The sequence below is a fragment of the Danio rerio genome, chromosome 1 (assembly GCF_052040795.2).
Source record: "Danio rerio strain M-AB ecotype USA chromosome 1, GRCz13ab, whole genome shotgun sequence".
NCBI lineage: Eukaryota > Metazoa > Chordata > Actinopteri > Cypriniformes > Danionidae > Danio > Danio rerio.
Window position 1 is genome coordinate 23,408,416 of NC_141021.1, and position 18,974 is coordinate 23,427,389.

Consider the following 18,974-nt stretch of genomic DNA (forward strand, 5'->3'; position numbering starts at 1 on the left):
GACCATCAACACGTTATTTATGTAACGTGAACTGGACGCTGGACAAGGGAGTGCAGATCCAAGCGCAGGTTTATTAAGAGTAGTCAGGCAAGCAACAGTCAACACAGGAGCAAACAGATGTATACAGGCAATTCCAGAGTCGTGGTCATATAACAGGTGGATGGTCAAAAAGACAGGAAACAGACAGGGTAAAACAAACAAAACAAAGCAAGGTTTAAAAACACAGACGGCAAGGCAAGGAAAACTTGTTGTAATGTTCACAAACAGTAAAACAAGACTCAGCAACAATGTGTGTGCTTGTACTGTGTGTGAGTGGTGCATGACTGGATGTTGTTGTCACGGTTGTGGTGGGGAAAAGGAGCGAGGACTCAAGTGCAAAGAAACAATGGGTATTTATTAATAATGAAATAAAAATAAAAAGCAAAACAAAACTACCCCGAGGGGGAAAACATTAACAAAACACACAAACTTGGCTCAACAAGAACAAGGCAAGACTGGATCAGGAACACGGGGAGTGTAGACAACGAACTGGCAAAGGACTGAAAACATGAGGGGGATTATAAAGCAAAAAAGTAAATTGACACACAGGTGAACACAATTAACTAATAATGGGTTGACAAGGAGGGTGGGACTAGACAATAGACGGGAGAGCGCATGACACAGAGAGACAATACAAGCCATGCGCTCACATAACACAACACTGAAGCACACGACAAAAGCACGTGACCACAATGTAAACACCGAGCCACGTGCTTTGACAAAAGACGCAAGACACGAGCACACGATGAATGAAAGCACTCACCTTGCGCTCACACACGCAGCGTGCATGCTTCATCCCAGCGCCGACCAAAACCGAAACCAACAAGACTGAGACGCTGGGAATGAAACACCACGCTGCTGACAAACGAAAACACAAACACGAGTACAAGAGCGCACGCGTCTGAGGGACGCAGAGCGCGCGCGCGGCCGCGTCAAGCAGAAGCGCGCACACTCTGCGTACACCCACGACGGCGCGCGCGCACACAGAGACAGAAACAGGACCAGACCTGAGTAGTATCAGAGCTCTGCCACCAAAACAAGAATTTACAAGACCAAAGTGGCAGAACCCTGACAGTTGTAGTCTAAACTGTAAAAAATGTAGGGTTACACACAATTCATTCTTGTTGTCCCAACACAAATTGATTAAGTTAACTTAACACTTTTAACAAATTTTTGTGGATTGAACATAAAAAAATTAAGTTGTCCCAATAATATCTGAAGAATAGTTGTTTCAGCTCATTTTAATTAAGTAGTTTGAACAAGTAAAAAAAATAATTATTTTTTTTTGAGTGCATTTAATGGCGAATTTGAAGTTTTATGAATCTCATTGTGTTTACCGGCAATCTGCACAGGCTGGATCGCTGGTGATCATGACAATTTAAGCCACTCCTGAGCACTTTTTGTTTGATTTTTAATTTTTATTTCAAGAGTTCACACTAAGCTGATGATTGATTATAAAGCTTGTTTGGCATGCTGTCCCGGAAGAGAGCCCTGAGCTTATAAGATCCTCAAGCCTGGGGCTCCCTCCCGTTTGCTAGGTGAAAGGGGAGTTTGAGCTCGAGTAGCTCTCGAGAACTCCCCTACAGCTAATGAACAGATGGTGATTGCTGTTAAGATATACCTAGGAGCACGTCTATGGTGCCGATTTAGATTAGTGTATTAACTTAAGTTGCATGGTTTTGGATGGTGGGTAATCTGGGGGAAACCCATATGAGCATGGGTAGAACGTGTAAACTCTGCACAGAAACATCAGCTGGCTTGGTAAGGACTAGAACCAGTGACGTTCTTGCTGTAAGGCAACAGTCCTAACCACTGGGCCACCGTGCCACCCATCTAGGAAAGGAGGAGGAAAAGGGGTGGAAGGGGGGATTCTTCAAAATAAATAAGGCTGTTATATGGAACTTAGGGTATTTATAGTGGCTTAGGAATCGTCTGATTGGTGAATCATAAATTGAATAATGAGGGAAAAAAGGCCCACAAGCAATCATAAGCAAGTGATCCTCTTGAAATTAGTTTATATATAAACTTCACTTAGTTTTGGTGTTCATGTATGCATTTTCTGAATATGTTTTAATGTATTGTGCATTTTATGTGTGTGATGTTCAGGTCATTAAAAAGAGAAAATCCGAACCTGAGTGAGGATGTTGTGTTGATCAGAGCTCTGCGAGACTCAAACCTGCCCAAGTTCCTCAAAGATGATGCTGCGCTTTTCAGGTGATCTCTCACTGTTTTTAAAATCACACAATTATACTATTCCAACTATTATACAAAAATGTCAGTGAACGTTGATACATCGATAATGTCTGTGTTGTATGTAGAGGGCTCAGCATATATACTGTAAGTTCACCCCTTGCAAATCTATCTTTTGAATTCATATTTTTAATAGGAAGCTATACAATATTATATTTGTGCATATGCATTAGATTAGTCAGAACTGAAGCCAAATATGGAGCTTATCTAACAAAATAACTTACGAAAACGGTCCAAAATTAGTAAACCCAAATTTACACTGTAAAAAGTAAAAACTTAAAGAAATTACTTTCACTTGTTACAGTTAAATAAATTAAGTTTGACAAACTTAATTTATAACAGTTTTCAGTAATAAATTGTGTAACAAGTTTTAGTAAATTATTTATGTCAAGTATAAGTATTGTTCACTATCTATAGTGAGCAATACTTGCGCTTGCCACAAAACATAAAAGTATTATTATGACTATATTAAAATGAAGGAAATTATTTATATTGTAATAAAAGTATTTTTACTATTATTATTATATTAAAATGATTATATTGAATGATTTGTAATGTATTGTTCGGTTCCATTCTTGTTTACTTAAATTAATAAAACATGTTACACCTAAAAGAACTAAATTAATCTATTACTAAAACTGTCATAAATTATAGTTTGTCAAACGTAATTCATTTAATTGTAACAAGTGGAAGTAATTTGTTTAAGTTTTAACTTTTTACAGTATATATGTCAGAGAGAAATATTAAATACAAATGTAAAAAAAGAGGAAGAATCAAGAGAAGCAAAAAAAAAGTTTCATTGAAATTTTGTTGGTTGTATTTTTTAATTTTTTTAATTTTTTGCAATATTTTGCTTGAATTTAATTTAATTTATTTCAATTTCTGGTAACACTTTATTTTGATGGTCCCTATTGCACATTTTGTTGACTAAAAATTGCATTGCAACTACATGCCAATTACTTCTCATTTGAGTATTAGTAGAGTGTCTGCTTAATATCCGCTGATACTGCTCCTTCAACAGACATTTAAATGACTATAAGAAACTTTGCAAGTACATGCCAACTTAAAATCATGAAAAAATTTACTCATGCATAAATTTGTAAAAACACTAAGAGTCTTCAGTAGAGCTGTGCAATTAATTAAAATACAGTTTAGATTTCAAATATGGCTTCTAACAATTATGAAAAAACAATAATCGACATGAAATGATTATTGTACCACCCCATTATATACCACCCCTTTCCAGTTGTTCACATTTGTTGTTTTGCATAGCTCAATTTCACGTGAAAATTACTAAAAGCATGTCCTGTAATGTAATGTTCATTGATGTACATCCGAATCATACATGCTTTTATAAAACGCGAAAGCGGTCTCAAGCTGTTGTGTGAATGCACTCAGCCTCAGAGACGAGCAGAGCACACACATCTTAATGTGAGCGCTTTAATGGTAAATGCTAATTTGTGTCAAAATGCGGTGTTTAGTGATTTTTCACATTAACTCTCATTTATGTAATAAACAAACAAGTTAAGAATCAATAGACATACTGCTCTTAAAGTGACAGTGCACAATATTCCTGCTGCCGGCTTTTTTTTTATCATTAATCAAACAACAAAAGGACTCAAAAAAATCACTCACTGCTCTCGACTAAAGGACTTTTGTAGCTGTAATTAAAGTTTTTTTTTTCTTACAGTGAAGACGCTTAAAGTTTGTTTCATATTTGTATTCTATTGTATTTATTTCCCTTTCCTTATTTACAGGGAGGAAAATAACTGTATATTTACAGTTGAAGTCAGAATTATTAGCCCTCCTGAATTATTAGCGGCCCTTTTCCCCCCAATTTCTGTTTAACAGAGATTTTCTTTTAACAAATTTCTAAACATTATAGATTTAATAAAACATTTCTAATAACTGATTTCTTTTATCTTTGCTATGATGACAGCACATACAATTTTACTACATATTTTTTAAGATACAAGCATTCAGCTTAAAGCTCTTCTCCAGACATTATAGAAAATATATTGCTTAATAGGGCTAATAATATTGATCTTAAAATCATTTTAAAAATATTCAAACCTGCTTTACTCTAGACAAAATAAAACAAATAAGACTTTCCCCAGAAGAAAAAAGTATGTAATTTGTGAAATATTTATAAAAAAAAAAATCACAGGAGGGCGAATAATTTTGATTTCATCAAATATATATAATTTTGAATATTACAATATTACAATGATTACAATTATGACCAAAATAATTGTGATTATGATTTTTCCCATAATCGAGCAGCTCTAGTCCTCAGAATGTACAGTATGCTCCTGTTTAGATGTCTAAATAAACGTGTTCAAAAGTTTAACAGTGTAAAGTGTTCAGTTATTTTACATGGCAATATAACCTTAGCATGACACTCACCATCAGGGGGAGCCACCATTATGTAGAATAAATAGCTTTTTCCCCCTCTGTTGCGTGTAGAAGTTAAATAAAAATTGTACAATTAATTGTTTAAAAACAGTATATATTTTTTTTACTTTAGATCATTTTATATTTTTCTGACCTATTACAATAAAATGTAGTGTGGCTTAAATGTTCAAACATTTCTTTAGATTGAACCCTGTGTGCCTGAATGTGCTTAAATCCCACTTTTTCCTTTAGTGGCATCTTGTCAGATCTCTTCCCTGGCGTCACCATTCCAGAGCATGATTACGGTGTCCTGCAGTCCACCATACACTCATCCCTGTGCCAGCGCTCTCTCCAGCCCCTTCCCAGCATCATTAGCAAGGTTATCCAGCTCTATGAAACCATGCTTGTTCGCCATGGCGTTATGCTTGTGGGACCCACTGGCAGCGGCAAGACCACTGTCTACCGCGTGCTGGCAGACACCTTGGATACCCTTCATCATGCCGGGCACCAAAATCCCTTCTTTCGCCCTGTTAAAACCTATGTGCTCAACCCAAAGTCAGTGAGCATGGGTGAGCTCTACGGTGAGGTGAATCCACTGACGCTGGAGTGGCGGGACGGTCTGATGGCACTTTGTGTTCGGGCCGCAGTTCAAGACTTCAGTGATGACCACAAATGGGTGATCAGCGATGGTCCTGTGGATGCGCTGTGGATTGAGAATATGAACACAGTGCTGGATGATAACAAGATGCTCTGCTTGGCCAACAGTGAAAGGATTAAGCTCACACCTTCCATTCACATGATGTTTGAGGTAAAATTCTCAAATGTGTACATGCACTCCTTGTTTGTATGAAGCCCTATTATGATATTTTTATGTAATTTTGTAATTTATCTTCTTTTTTAATGCAAAATGTCTGCTGTGTTTCTGAAATGAAAGTGTATGATAAATGGAGATTGCCCTCCATCAAAATCTAGTATGAATGCCTAGAATAAATTGTCAGTCATTACAGTCTTATTTTTAATTTTATTTTAAAATGTGGTTAGAATAACATGCAATTATCATGGCTGCACTGCGGCAGTTCTGTAAGACCTCTAGGTTTCACTTTGTAGCATGTCAAAAATTTGCATCCTGCAGAAGGCCACACACTGTATGAGAGGTGCAGCACTACGCCATGTATTTAAAATTCTTGAGATTGTCTATCTTTGTCCAAATCAAACCAATTTGGTAGCATATGTACATGCACCTGTTAACGCTTATTATAATTATGTTTCTATCTCACACCCGTTTTGGCCCGCACCGTTATTATCTACAGTTGAAGTCAGAATTATTAGCCCCTTCAATTTTTTTTCTTCTTTTTAAATATTTTCCAAATGATGTTTAACGAGAAAAGACATTTTTAAAGTATGTCTGATAATATTTTTTCTTCTGAGAAAGTCTAATTTGTTTTATTCTGGCTAAAATAAAAGCAGTTTTTAATTTTTTAAACACCATTTTAAGGACAAAATTATTAGCCCCTTTAAGCTATATTTTTTTGTCGATAGTCTACAGAGCAAACCATCGTTATACAACTTGCCTTATTACCCTAACCTTGCTAGTTAACCTAATTAACCTAGTTAAGCCTTTAAATGTCACTTTAAGCTGTATAGAAGTGTCTTGAAAAATATCTAGTCAAATATTATTTACTGTCATCATGGAAAAGATAAAATAAATCAGTCATTAGAAATGAGTTATTAAAAATATTATGTTCAGAAATGTGTTGAAAAACTATTCTTCCGTTAAACAGAAATTGGGGAATAAATAAACAAGCGGTCTAATAATTTAGGGGGGCTAATAATTCTGACTTCAACTGTAGTTTGAATAGATAATTGGTACTAAACATTTGCGAATCGATTCAGAATTGTTAGAGAACTATTGATTTTTTTTTTCTCACCCCTAGAGTCTTTCCAATATCTTGTCAAAATCGTAAGAGACAGAATCGTGATGCATAGTTTCCCCAAAGCTCACCAGCCGCTTTCCTATGTACACCTTACTAGTACCTGGTTGGACCCCCTTTTGCCTTCAGAACTGCCTTAATCCTTGGTGGCATAGATTCAACAAGGTACTGGAAGATCCATATTGACATGATATCATTACACAGTTGCTGCAGATTTGTCAGCTGCACATCCATGGTGCAAATCTCTCATTCCACCACATCCCAAATTGAGATTTGGTGACTGGGGAGGCCATTTGAGTACAGTGAACTCATAGTCATGTTCAAGAAACCGGTCTGAGATGATTTCATGACATTATGACATGGCATGTTATCCTGCTGGAAGTAGCCTTCAGAAGATGTGTACACTGTGGTCATAAAGTGATGGACATGGTCAGCAACAATACTCAGGTAGGCTGTGGCATTGACACAATGCTCAGTTGGTACTAATGTGCCCAAAGTGTGCCAAGAAAATATCCCTTACACCATTACACCACCAGTAGCAGCCTGAACCGTTGATACAAGGCAGGATGGATGCATACATTCATGTTGTTGATGCCAAATTTTGTCCCTACCAACCAAATGACTTAGCAGAAATTGAAACTCATTAGACCAGGCAGCGTTTTCCAATCTTCTTTTGCCCAATTTTGGTGAGCCTGTGCGAATTTTAGCCTCAGTTTCATGTTCTTGGCTGACAGCTAAGTGGCACCCGGTGTGGTCTTATGCTGCTGTAGCCTATCTGCTTCAAGGTTTAATATGTTGTGCGTTTAGAGATGGTCTTCTGCATGGTTATTTGAGTTACTGTTGCCTTTCTATCAGCTCGAACCAGTCTTGCCATTCTCCTCTGACCTCTGGCATCAACAGGGCATTTGCACCCACAGAACTGCTGCTTGCTGCATATTTGTGATGGCTGTTTGTGAAAATCCCAGTAGGTCAGCAGTTGAAATACCCATCTGGTACCAACAACATGCCACATTAAAAGTCACTTAAATCACTGTTCTTCCCCATTCTGATGCTCAGTTTTAACTGCATGATCTTGACTATGTCTACATGCCTAAATGCATTGAGTTGCTGCCATTTGATTGGCTGATAAGAAATTTGCGTTAATGAGCAGTTAATGATGAACACCAATAAATTTAACTTTTAAAAAGTTCTGCTCAAATCAGATTTTTGGTTTCTTGAATGAACAGTGACATCTACTGAGAAAATGCCAGTGTTAAGTAACCTTGAATTAATGTAAACCTATGTAAGAATTCTAAAACATCCAATGCAATAGGAGTTTACAACAGGAGCACTTAAAATCCTGCACACACATCCTGTTGTTAATCAGAAAGTAGTCACGCATGTTTACATGCCCTGCTCTTCTCAATCAGGTTCAAGATCTTGCGGTGGCGTCTCCTGCAACAGTAAGTCGTTGTGGGATGGTGTACATTGACCCAGAGGAGCTTAAGTGGATGCCGTACGTTCAGACGTGGTTAACAGGATTCGCAGAGAAGGTAAAGCTCTAAAACTCTCACGGGACTCGCAAAGCACAGTGGTCACATAGCTTTGCAGTCAGTGACGCATTAGAAAGAATCCTAGTTAATGGTTTTATGGGGAAAACATTAAAGAGGAACATTATCAATATGCCATTACTGTGTGTTTGAAGGTTTTAGAGCTATATGTGTCTGGAAAATGTGTGTGTTTTTTAGATTTCCGATCCTGTTCGCGGATATCTGATGGAGCTGTTTGAACAGTATGTGGAGAAAGGTCTGCAGTTTGCATCAAAGCACTGTGTGCAGGCTGTTGCTCAGGTGGACATCAGTAAAGTCACAACCCTCTGCTGCCTTTTGGAAGCGTTACTGTTCAGCGATGGTGCCCCTAGCCTCAAAATGGTATTATACAAAATTACAAATGTACAAAATACATTTTAAAATTAATCAGACAAAGCAAACGCTACAGGTCATTTATTTGATAATGCGATTCAAATGCAAATACAAGAAAACCACAATTAAAAATGCTGTTTTCCCAACAAAAGTTAAACAAATAGTGGAATGAACAAAAAAAACAATTAAGTTGTTCCAAAAAAATCTTGAAAATTGTGTTGTTTCAGCTCATTTTAAATAAGCAGCAAAAAAAAAAAAAAAAGAAAAAAAAATATATATATATTGTTTATTGTTTATATATATTGTTTGTGTGTGCAGAACTACATTAAAGAAATTACACAAACAACAACAATAAATACAAAAACATAATATATATATATATATATATATATATATATATATATATATATATATATATATATATATATATATATATATTTAACTAGGATGCATTATGTTAAACAAAAGAAAAAAGAAGATATTTATTTATTTACAAAATTTGAAAAACATTTATTTAAAACACTTTCTTAAAACAAAGAAGCAAACAAGCAGAAAAATAACAATAAAAAATAAGAAATGCAAGCAGTGCTACAGTCATTAACAGTAATGATAATTCAAAGCATATCCTACAGTAAGCACCTAATTATTACATTACCATGATTTCTAAAGAATTGTGTAACACTAAGCATTGGTGTATGGTCAATGGCTGCTAAAAAAATAATAATGTATTCAAAAATAAAAAATGTGGGTTATAATAATGCTGCACAACATACTGTATATTTTAGTATGCAACCTTAACTAAATAACTAAATTCAGCCTTGGTTAAGAATAACAGATCTAGGCTACAGATTATCATGTACAAAGAAAGGACAGTAATGAATTTAAGTTGAACTTAAGTCCTTGAAACTGTCCTTATAATAAGAATTTCCAAAGAACATTTTTTTCTTTTCCTTTTTATTCAGATTTACATTTTCAGCTTTCAGCATTCAGCGTTTTTTCAGCGTTTTTAGTATTCAGAGAACTAAGAGCTTACAGAAACACTTCACTTGTTTTGAAAGTAGGCTCATTTTACAAGTTTCCTTGAGTTAAACAGTTGAGTTTTACCATTTTAGAATCCCTTCAGCTGATCTTCAGGTTCGGCGGGAGCACTTTGAGATTATCTTAGCATAAATCATTGATTCAGATTAGAATTCATTTGCATCTCACTGAAAAAGACTAGTTTTGATAATTTTCTATGATTTGTTATAATGATCCTATGATAGCTATCTCCTGAAAATAGTCCCCAGCTAGGAAACAACGCTGTGTAAAATCCCACATGTTGTGGTATGGCAGCAAAGTTGATTAGTACATCTAGCCATATCAACCTAATAAATAGCAACTTTTCATCTTAGCACACAATGTAACAACAGACAGCTTATAGCTTTAAATAGGAAAATTATAAAAACTTTTTTTTTAATTAAAGTTTTGAGTGAATGCTAATGCTAATCCGATTCATTGATTTATGCTAAGCTAAGCTTGAAGTGCTCCCACCTGACCTGAAGATCAGCTGAATGGGTAAATGGTAAAACTCCACTTTTTAACTCTAGGTGACCTGCAAATTTAAAAACAGTGTTCCTTTAAGAGTCATGAATCAACTCTGAACTAGCAAGTTGATAAAATTCTGATAATAATTATTTTAATATGCAGTAGTGCTTCAGCGTTAGCTAAGACAACCAAAATCATCAAGGTTGCTAGAAATTGAAAAATGGTGGTATCCAGATTTTTAAATCTTGTGTGTGGTTGTTTTGTGTGTGTTTTTGCAGGAATCCAGTAAGTTGAACAATGTGTTGTGTCAGACGTTTGTGTTCTGCTACCTCTGGGCAGTTGGGGGAAATTTAATTGAAAGCCACTGGGATACTTTTGACACCTTCGTCAGGCAGCAGTTTGAGGACAATACTGATGCAAAGGTACATTTCATATACACACTGAAACCCATCAGAGCATTTTGATTAAACTGTAAAGTTAGTCAATAAACATAAAGGGGACTCTGTTTTATTGCCTAAATTTATAACAATCATATCAGTTTTATAATAGCTTCTGAAAAACATACCATTATGTGCTGAAAGATATGCAGGAAGATGTTTGTTTCTGCAAAAAACTTCAGTCAGTATGTTTTTATCATTTTACATAATCCAAAAGGAGGTTATTATTTTTTCCTAATCTTGTGTCATTGTAATGTTTTCTCAAGTGCCTTATGGTAGGTATTTCTGTTAAATAACTGATGTGGAACATTGAATAGACTGCAAACCACCTCTGGGCTCTGACCCTGAAAGGAGCACATTAACCTGACACAGAGGTCATTGTAAATTATATATAGCACCTGACTGGGTCAATTCTCTTTATCGCTATGTCTTCTCATGTGTCTGTTACGTTCATAAATGTGACCTCAGGAATATTTAATGAGAATTGGATCGAAGGAAAACAATATGTCCCAGACATTTGTATAAGGGTATAAGGGAAGGTGTGATATGTACTTGAGAAGGTCGGAATGCGATGGAGAATGTCACTATTAGTATTCCACAGAGCGAGACTGAAGCGTTCGAGAAGGAGGGAGGTGTGGGGGAGTGGAGAAGAAAGGGAAGTGATGAATTTAAGATGAACAAGGGTCCTCGAACCTGCCCTTATAACGAGGACTCGCAAAGAATGATTTATTTTCATTCTTTTCAATATTCAGATAATTTGCTGCATTATACTTCTAGTGTTATTATAATTTATTTGAACAAACAATCAAACAAACAAAAACAACTCTAATGATTATTAGATAGACAAGCCAAATTTAGAAAGCAGAATATTATAGAATGACCTTGCTATCCTTTGTAACCGTTTGTCGTCTACAGTAACACTGTGGCATATAAAGGAGCAAAAATACCCTTATGATTAATATTCATAGATGGACACAAGCCAAATTTAATTGAAAAAATTCATTATAGTGTATGAGTGCAATTGTGAGAGTGTTAAATTTTTCCCAGTACTGGGTTGCAGGTGGAAGGGCATTCGCTGTGTGAAACATATGCTGGATAAGTTGGCGTTTCATTCCACTGTGGTGACCCCTGATGAACAAAGGGACTAAGCCGAAGGAAAATGAATGAATGAATGAATGGCATTATATTATTCTTGTTTTCTGCTTTGAAATAAAAAAGACATCTTGTAAAGCTTTCTTTTTATGATATCAAAAGGCTAAAATCCTGGAGATACTGATTTTAGTATATTTAGAATTATTAAAAAAACATATTAGTGGAAAATGGATAAAACCAAGTGGTTTTAAGGACGGAGGCAACTTGCAAAGTATAACAATTTAAAAGATTAGTTCACCCAAAAATGAAAATTCTGTTATGAATTGCACACTCTCGTGTCATTCCAATCCCCTGAAACCTTCGATCATCTTCAGAACACAAATTAAGATATTTTAGATGAAATCCAAGGGCTCTTTAACCCTCTACAGACAGTAAGGGATGTAAGACATTTAAAGGGGACCTATTATGCAAAAGTCACTTTTATAAAGGGTTTAATAGTGTGAAAATATAGCCAACCTCTAATGTTCACACCAGACACGCCAAGCGCAGATAAATTGTGCTATTTGTGCATAGACGCATGAACATTTTAAGTTTTCTCGCTTTATTCGTGCATCAAATTCACTTCACAACAGACGCAGATCCGCATGATATAGGCAGGGCTTTAGTCTGCCCGGTGACTTCAGCTTCCTTGCTAAATGACTAACATGGATTTTTATATAGAGAAAAACTGTTTATGTGCTTTATGAAGGCTGAAAAACAGTGAAGATTTATTTGGAGCCGTGTCTGAGTCCACTAGATCCTTTCAGAGGTGCACCTAGCTGTGTGAGCTCATAAACCCCTTCAGAAACTTAACCTGGATGATGGAAGCTTTCAGCGGTGCTACTGACTGAGCTGAGCCCAGTTTGATGAACTGTTGTCTGTGTCGGTAGGAGGGTTTCCTCCCTTGGACACCAACAACAGGCGCTATGTCATAATCACGCCCCCACAAGAGCAAGCTCCTGATTGGTTAACACGGCGCTAATGTTCACTAAAGTTCAGATTTTCGAAGTAGAGTTATTCGTGCAAAACATGCGATAGGCGTGTCAAACGCACTTGATGCTTCTTTCGCGTCTGTTGTGAATTCAGCATAATGATAAAAATGTATTAATTTTTATTATCACGCTTCATAAAAAATAGTCTGCAGAAACACTTTGATTGACATTTTCCCTTGGTACATGTCATCAGTGAGTGAAAAGTCCCGCCAATCAGTGACAATCTCTCCCTCATTAGCATAAATAGCCCTGAGTAAGAAGCAGCCACACGCCATTAGAGTTTTCACCTGAAGATAGTCAGTGAATTATCAGTCGATTATATATGACCAGACAGAGGATTATAAAAATGTTTTAAAAAGAGTTTTAGGATGCACAAATGAACACTGTATTCTCTAAAGATTGCCTTCTTCTGAGAAAGTTTTTCACAGAGATGATGTTAATCCTGCTTTTGAAGCTGCCGCTATGCTGACACGCAGGTGGGTTAAGCAACACCCACTTTTGAAAAGAGCAAAATCTCATTTGAATTTAAAGTGACAGTCACCACAATGCCCCGATTTGGATCAAAGCCTAAAAAGGGGCAGTTTCAACGAATTATAAAAAAATGATTTGTGTGGTAATTTGAGCTGAACAAAGTCTAGGGACATTAGGGATTTATTTTACATCTTGTAAAAAGAAGCATGATACAGTAGGTCCCCTTTAAAGCTTAAAAAGGGAACTAAAAAACATTGTCAAAAACTTTTAATGTGACTTCAGTGGATTAACTGTAATGTCACGAAGCTCCAGGAGTACCTTTGGTTACCAAACCCCCCCCCCCCCCCCCCCCCCACCCCAGCTATGATTGCCAATTTTTTTTTTTTCTGTGTGCATCAGACATATTCACTAAAATTACACTTGCGTCTTGTGCTGGTGACTCCAACTGCAATACATCACATTGCCTGTAGTAAACGTGCACCCTGACAACCTGACGAGGAAGAGCTTTGGATGATTACATTTGAACCACGGAAGTCACATAGAATGTTTTGACTGTTTTTGGTTCCTTTACAACATGGTTGGTTTTATTACAACATCTTAAAACCATGCCTATGTAGGGTCAGAAAGCTCTCATCCATATCTCAATTTTGAAGATGAACAATGGTCTCGGGTGATTGGAATGACTTGATAGGGAGTTATTAATAGCATAATTCTCATTTTTGGGTGAGCTAACCATTTAAAAAGACAATTTATTAATATTTCGAAGCTGCCCTGTGTTCCCTAAATCGAATCCTTTATTATTATATTAAACGATTCTTGTCCCAAATATGTCTGACGAGTTCTTCAGCATATACCTATTGCTATTCTGAATTACTATTTAGTTTGTTAAGAACAACAACACAAAACATGATAAACTGTATGATTTTTTTTTGATGTCACTGAAATATATTGTAAAAAAAAAAAAAAGTGGGTAGTACTTGCAAAGGTTTCTCAGATGGGAGTATTTTCTGACTTCAGAAAGCCTGAAGTATACAGAGCATACCATGTTGACTACCCCTATTGTGTTTTATGTTATTGCTTTAAGGCTGTGACACCCCAAAATAACATCAAAGATCCAGGGGCAACAAAGCCGTCTGTGCAGTTGCTCATGTTTGAGCCTCAAAGTTGCGCTAGAACACACCTCACAAGTACAGCCTATGGCCAACTAGCACATATGATGTCGGCTTTACTGAAAATAATCGTATATAAATAAGTGAAGTCTGTATTTGTACCTCGAACAAGAATAAATAGCTTACTATTTTGAATATGAATCATGTGTATCACTTTCTTCATTCCCTTTCATACTATCATGAAAATATTCATATATTGGAAGATCCAGGTACAATGAAGCAATAAGATTGGTTTGGTCAACCGTCTGACATACAGAGTCACTTTTAAAATAGATTCCAACACAGAACAAACAAATGTTGACAGCAACATCTCTTTAAGGAATGGCTTGATAAGAGAAAATCATATTTGATTCATGTTCTTGTTAGTGTATGGCTCTAAACAATTTAAAAAAAATCTTTACAGAAAATACAAAATATTTCACAATCCTTTTAAAAGGTTTACACCCTCTGCTGCTAATGCATTGTTTTCTTTTTAAGCATCAGTGGATGTTTTCAGCTTTTGAAATAGTTAAATTAGTAAATAAGTTACTTTTTTATAATCTTAATAGTAAATGTGTCCCTCAGTATATGACAAAATAGATCTTAAAATCATGAATTACTGTTGAAAACAAGTCAAATCTGCAGAAGCCTTTTTAAAAAATAAAACATTGTGCAGAACTTTAAGCATTTTTCTGACTGCCCATGACTAAATAAGTTCCATAAACAACTATCGCATGACAAAACTAAAAATAACAGATCATCTACAGCAGGTAATTACACATAGTTTTCAGGGCATGTTAATTTTTGTATAGCACAATTTTTTATGAATTCAGTTGTTTGTGAGCATATGTAAACATATGTTATGTGAACTAGCCTAATTATGTTTTTTGGAGATTACAGTAGGTAACACATTTTGTAAATAGGATAAATTGGGACAGAAATATCGTGGAGTACATAAAATGCCATAAATTAGAAGAAACAAAAACAGATGCTCAATGGCAGCCAAGAAAAAGTCTTAATAGTTAAATAAACTCTGTCTTTTTACAGTTGCCCAGCGTAGGTGATTTATGGAGCGTCTATATGAACTTTGATATTAAATGTTTGGAGCCATGGGAAAGGATCATTCCCGTCTTCAGTTATAACAGTGAGATACCCTTCTTTGAGATGCTGGTACCCACCACAGACACAGTGAGGTACGGATACCTGATGGAAAAACTGCTGTCTGTCAATCACTCTGTCCTCTTCACTGGCATCACTGGTGTGGGAAAGGTAAGACGGTGTGTGCTTAATATAATGTACAGTAAATGTTTGTGAAGTAGAGTTTAACTTCAATAAGCCATTGTTTAAGAGGACAACATTCTTTTCTAGAATTTCAATTCTTACATTTTACCTCTTAAATGACCTCTTCATTTACTCTCCCTCATGTGGTTGTAAATACAAAAGATTTTGAAGAATGTTGTTTCCATAGGCTTCCATAGTAGGAAAAAAAAGCTATGGAAGTCAATGGGTCCTAGCAACCAGAAAGTTTTAAATCAATATTGTTTGTATTTGATTTGATTTATTTATTTAGAGTAGAACATCATACACTTAAAACAATTCTTCAAATAAAATGGTTTTTATCATAATCAACGAAAATATTAACTTCATTATATACTGTACATTTAAAATAACAAATTCATTTAGCCGGTTTGAAATGGAGTGGGATGAAGCACAATTCATTTTTTCCCCCACTCTATTATCATTATTTTACAATGAGTAAAATGCACATATGAGGTTTCACCGACCAGATGCATTTAAACCTCTGCGGTTTCGTTTGGAGTGTGTCCCAGACCATCTCCTGCAGTGGTTTGAGGGTTCCAATTTGTATCTGCCTTGAATGCATTTTGGTGGGCATTTACACCTGCCTTTTTCAAAATCCAATAACTATTTTAGAATATCAGTAAAAAAAAAAAAAACCTAAGAAAGCATGATTGACAAGTTTTTCAAGAAGACACAGCTGAGCCATTTTGATAACTAACTCGATACACTTTAAATTATAGTTTAAATAGAATAATTTTAGCAACCAATGATTAAAAAAATATATTATTTATTTATACTTTTAAAATAATTTTTAAAAGATCACCAATACATCACAGTCAAATACTATAATTTGATCGACTTGTCATAAACATAACTGCTATAACTGGTCATTTTTAATAAGCTATCATTCTCCAGATATGTCTACAACTACTCTGCATTGTTCGTAGATTCTATTCTTAATTAAGGATAAATTCCAGATATGAAAACATTGGTGAATAAATGTCAGAATCAGAATGAATATCAGAATGAAAAGTGTGGATTAAGAATAGATTTGTTTGTAAGAATAGTTGGTGATTAAAGCACAATCTTAGGAAAACAGATTAAATAATTCTTAAGAATATATTTTTGACATTACAAAATATTTTTAACATTTTGCGTAAGTTAAAAAAGAGATGAGTATTATAATGAGATTACAAGAGAATGAGATTTAAGAGGAAATGTCTTATTAAGAATGTTTTGTGAATATGGCTCTAGATTGCTTGCAAATGATGCATAAAATTTGAAATGCATCACACATACAATATATGTTAACTATCAAATTAAGAAAATAAACAGAAATTAACAACAAAAAATCAAAATGGGTCACTTTGACTTCTATGTGTTTTGACTTTGTATTGAAATGTCAGTTATACAGTTTTATGCAAAAATGTGGGCTGCATAATTGTGTGCATTTTTTATTAGAGAAGATCACAGTGAAATGCCATTTGATTTCTAGTAAAATCTAGAAATTATGTTTTCAGACAGAAATACATAGCGTAGCAGTTTTGAGATGTGTGAAATTAAACTGAAACTGAAAAATAGGCTATGTAAAAGTTTGGGCACCCTCTCTTTTGTGTGGATTTCTAAACCTGTGATTGATTACAACACAAAACTGATTTGATTGACTCTGTGGATCCTAACAATACTCAATAGTCAGAAATATAGTAAGAAAATAGAAGGCCTCAGGAACAGTTCTTGTGCAGGAAAGATGTGCTAGACCAAGAAAAATATCTGAAAGGCAAAGGCGAAGAATGGTTAGAATGGTCACAGACAAACCCCAGACCACCTCCAAAGACCTCCAGGAACGTCTTGCTGATAATGTCGGCTGCTGATAATGTCATTGTACATGGTTCCATAGTCCATCGCACTGTTCACAAAGAACAGCCTAATGGAAGGTGATAAAAGATCTTTCTGTATTCTGCCAACAAGAAGAGTCGTTTGAGGTATGCAAAGGCTCATCTGGACAAGTCTGGATCATTTTGAAAAAATAAACTATGGACAGAGGCTACAACCATAGGCGCTGTGCATGGTGGAAAAAGGACACAGCATTCCACAAGAAGAACATGCTCCCTACTGTAAAATATGGTGGAGGGTCCATCATGCTGTGGGGATGTGTGGCAAGCACAGGTAGTAGAAACCTTGTCTGAGTTAAAGGTCGCATGGATTTCACCCAGTATCAGCAGATTCTGAAGAACAATTTTCAGGAATCAGTCAAGAGGCTAAAGTTATGGCAGTGTTAGATATTTCAAATCTATGGATTGATATGAAAAGGGCCATTCACAATCGGCACCCATTAATCCTGACTAAACTGGAGAAATTTTGCGAAGAAGAATGGTTTAAAATTCCTTCAGCAAAACTTCAGGCACTTATCCTCAACTGTAAGAAGCGTCTACAGGCTGTTTTTTCAGCAAATGGTGGCTCTACAAAAGATTGATGTCATTATTCTGTTGGGGTGCCCAAATGTTTACACCTGTCTGTTTTTGTTATGACTTAAATTGCATTGCATCTGTTGATTAAATAAATGTTTTGTCAGAACTCAAATGCTGCTTTATCCTTACGGTTTAAAATTTATAATATATAAATATAAAATGAAATTGCTGATTTGAAAGGCCAGCAGGATATGGCTTGCATTTATAATAATTAACTTTTGCATAAGACTGTAAATTCTGAATTTTCAAGCCTTTTGTGCATTTCAGTCTGTGGTGGCACGGGCACTGCTGAACAGTGTGCAGGAAAAGGCAGGTTATGTCCCCGTATATATCAACTTCTCAGCTCAAACTTCATCTGCCAGAACACAAGAGATTATTGAGTCAAAACTGGAGAAGAAGAGAAAGAACATACTTGGTGAGGGGCATTTGTATATGAATATATTACATGTGTAAATGACCATACTGACAAAATGCTGTCTGGGGTTATGTATTACAGGAGCTCCTGCTAATAAAAAGATTGTGGTGTTTGTGGATGATCTGAACATGCCAAAGCTGGACAGTTATGGCTCTCAGCCCCCTATAGAGCTGCTCAGACAATTCCAGGACTTTCATGGCTTCTATGACAGAGAAAAGTTCTTCTGGAAGGAGATACATGTAAGCATTATAGACACTTACACACACACACACACACACACACACACACACACACACACACCCACACACACAGAGAAATTAGAGTTGTGTGTCATGTTTTCTTGAGAGATATTCAAAGATTTGTCCTTGTTTCACTTCGCTACCCACGGTTGAGAATCAAAATCTATTTATTATTCATAACTGGTCTTGTTTAAAAGGAAAAATAAACAATGATCTCTTTTATTGAGATATAAAGGTCAACATTCTTCTTGTAAATGATGGACAGAACACCAATAAATCATAAACAATTTACATAAATGTGTCATCAGTTCATCACAGCTATTGAGACTGAGTAT

At 35.6% G+C, this 18,974-nt stretch overlaps 1 protein-coding gene across 1 annotated transcript in view; it reads left to right on the forward strand.

The window, feature by feature from the left end:
* Window positions 1-18,974, forward strand: part of dnah6 (dynein, axonemal, heavy chain 6) — a 203,204-nt gene that overhangs the window by 49,573 nt on the left and 134,657 nt on the right. The window contains exons 35-42 of the mRNA XM_087237125.1: window positions 2,146-2,253; window positions 4,936-5,491; window positions 8,024-8,146; window positions 8,342-8,524; window positions 10,318-10,461; window positions 15,266-15,487; window positions 18,253-18,400; window positions 18,482-18,639. Of these exons, the coding sequence (XP_087093251.1) occupies window positions 2,146-2,253; window positions 4,936-5,491; window positions 8,024-8,146; window positions 8,342-8,524; window positions 10,318-10,461; window positions 15,266-15,487; window positions 18,253-18,400; window positions 18,482-18,639 (1,642 nt within the window). The remainder of the gene's footprint in view (window positions 1-2,145; window positions 2,254-4,935; window positions 5,492-8,023; window positions 8,147-8,341; window positions 8,525-10,317; window positions 10,462-15,265; window positions 15,488-18,252; window positions 18,401-18,481; window positions 18,640-18,974) is intronic.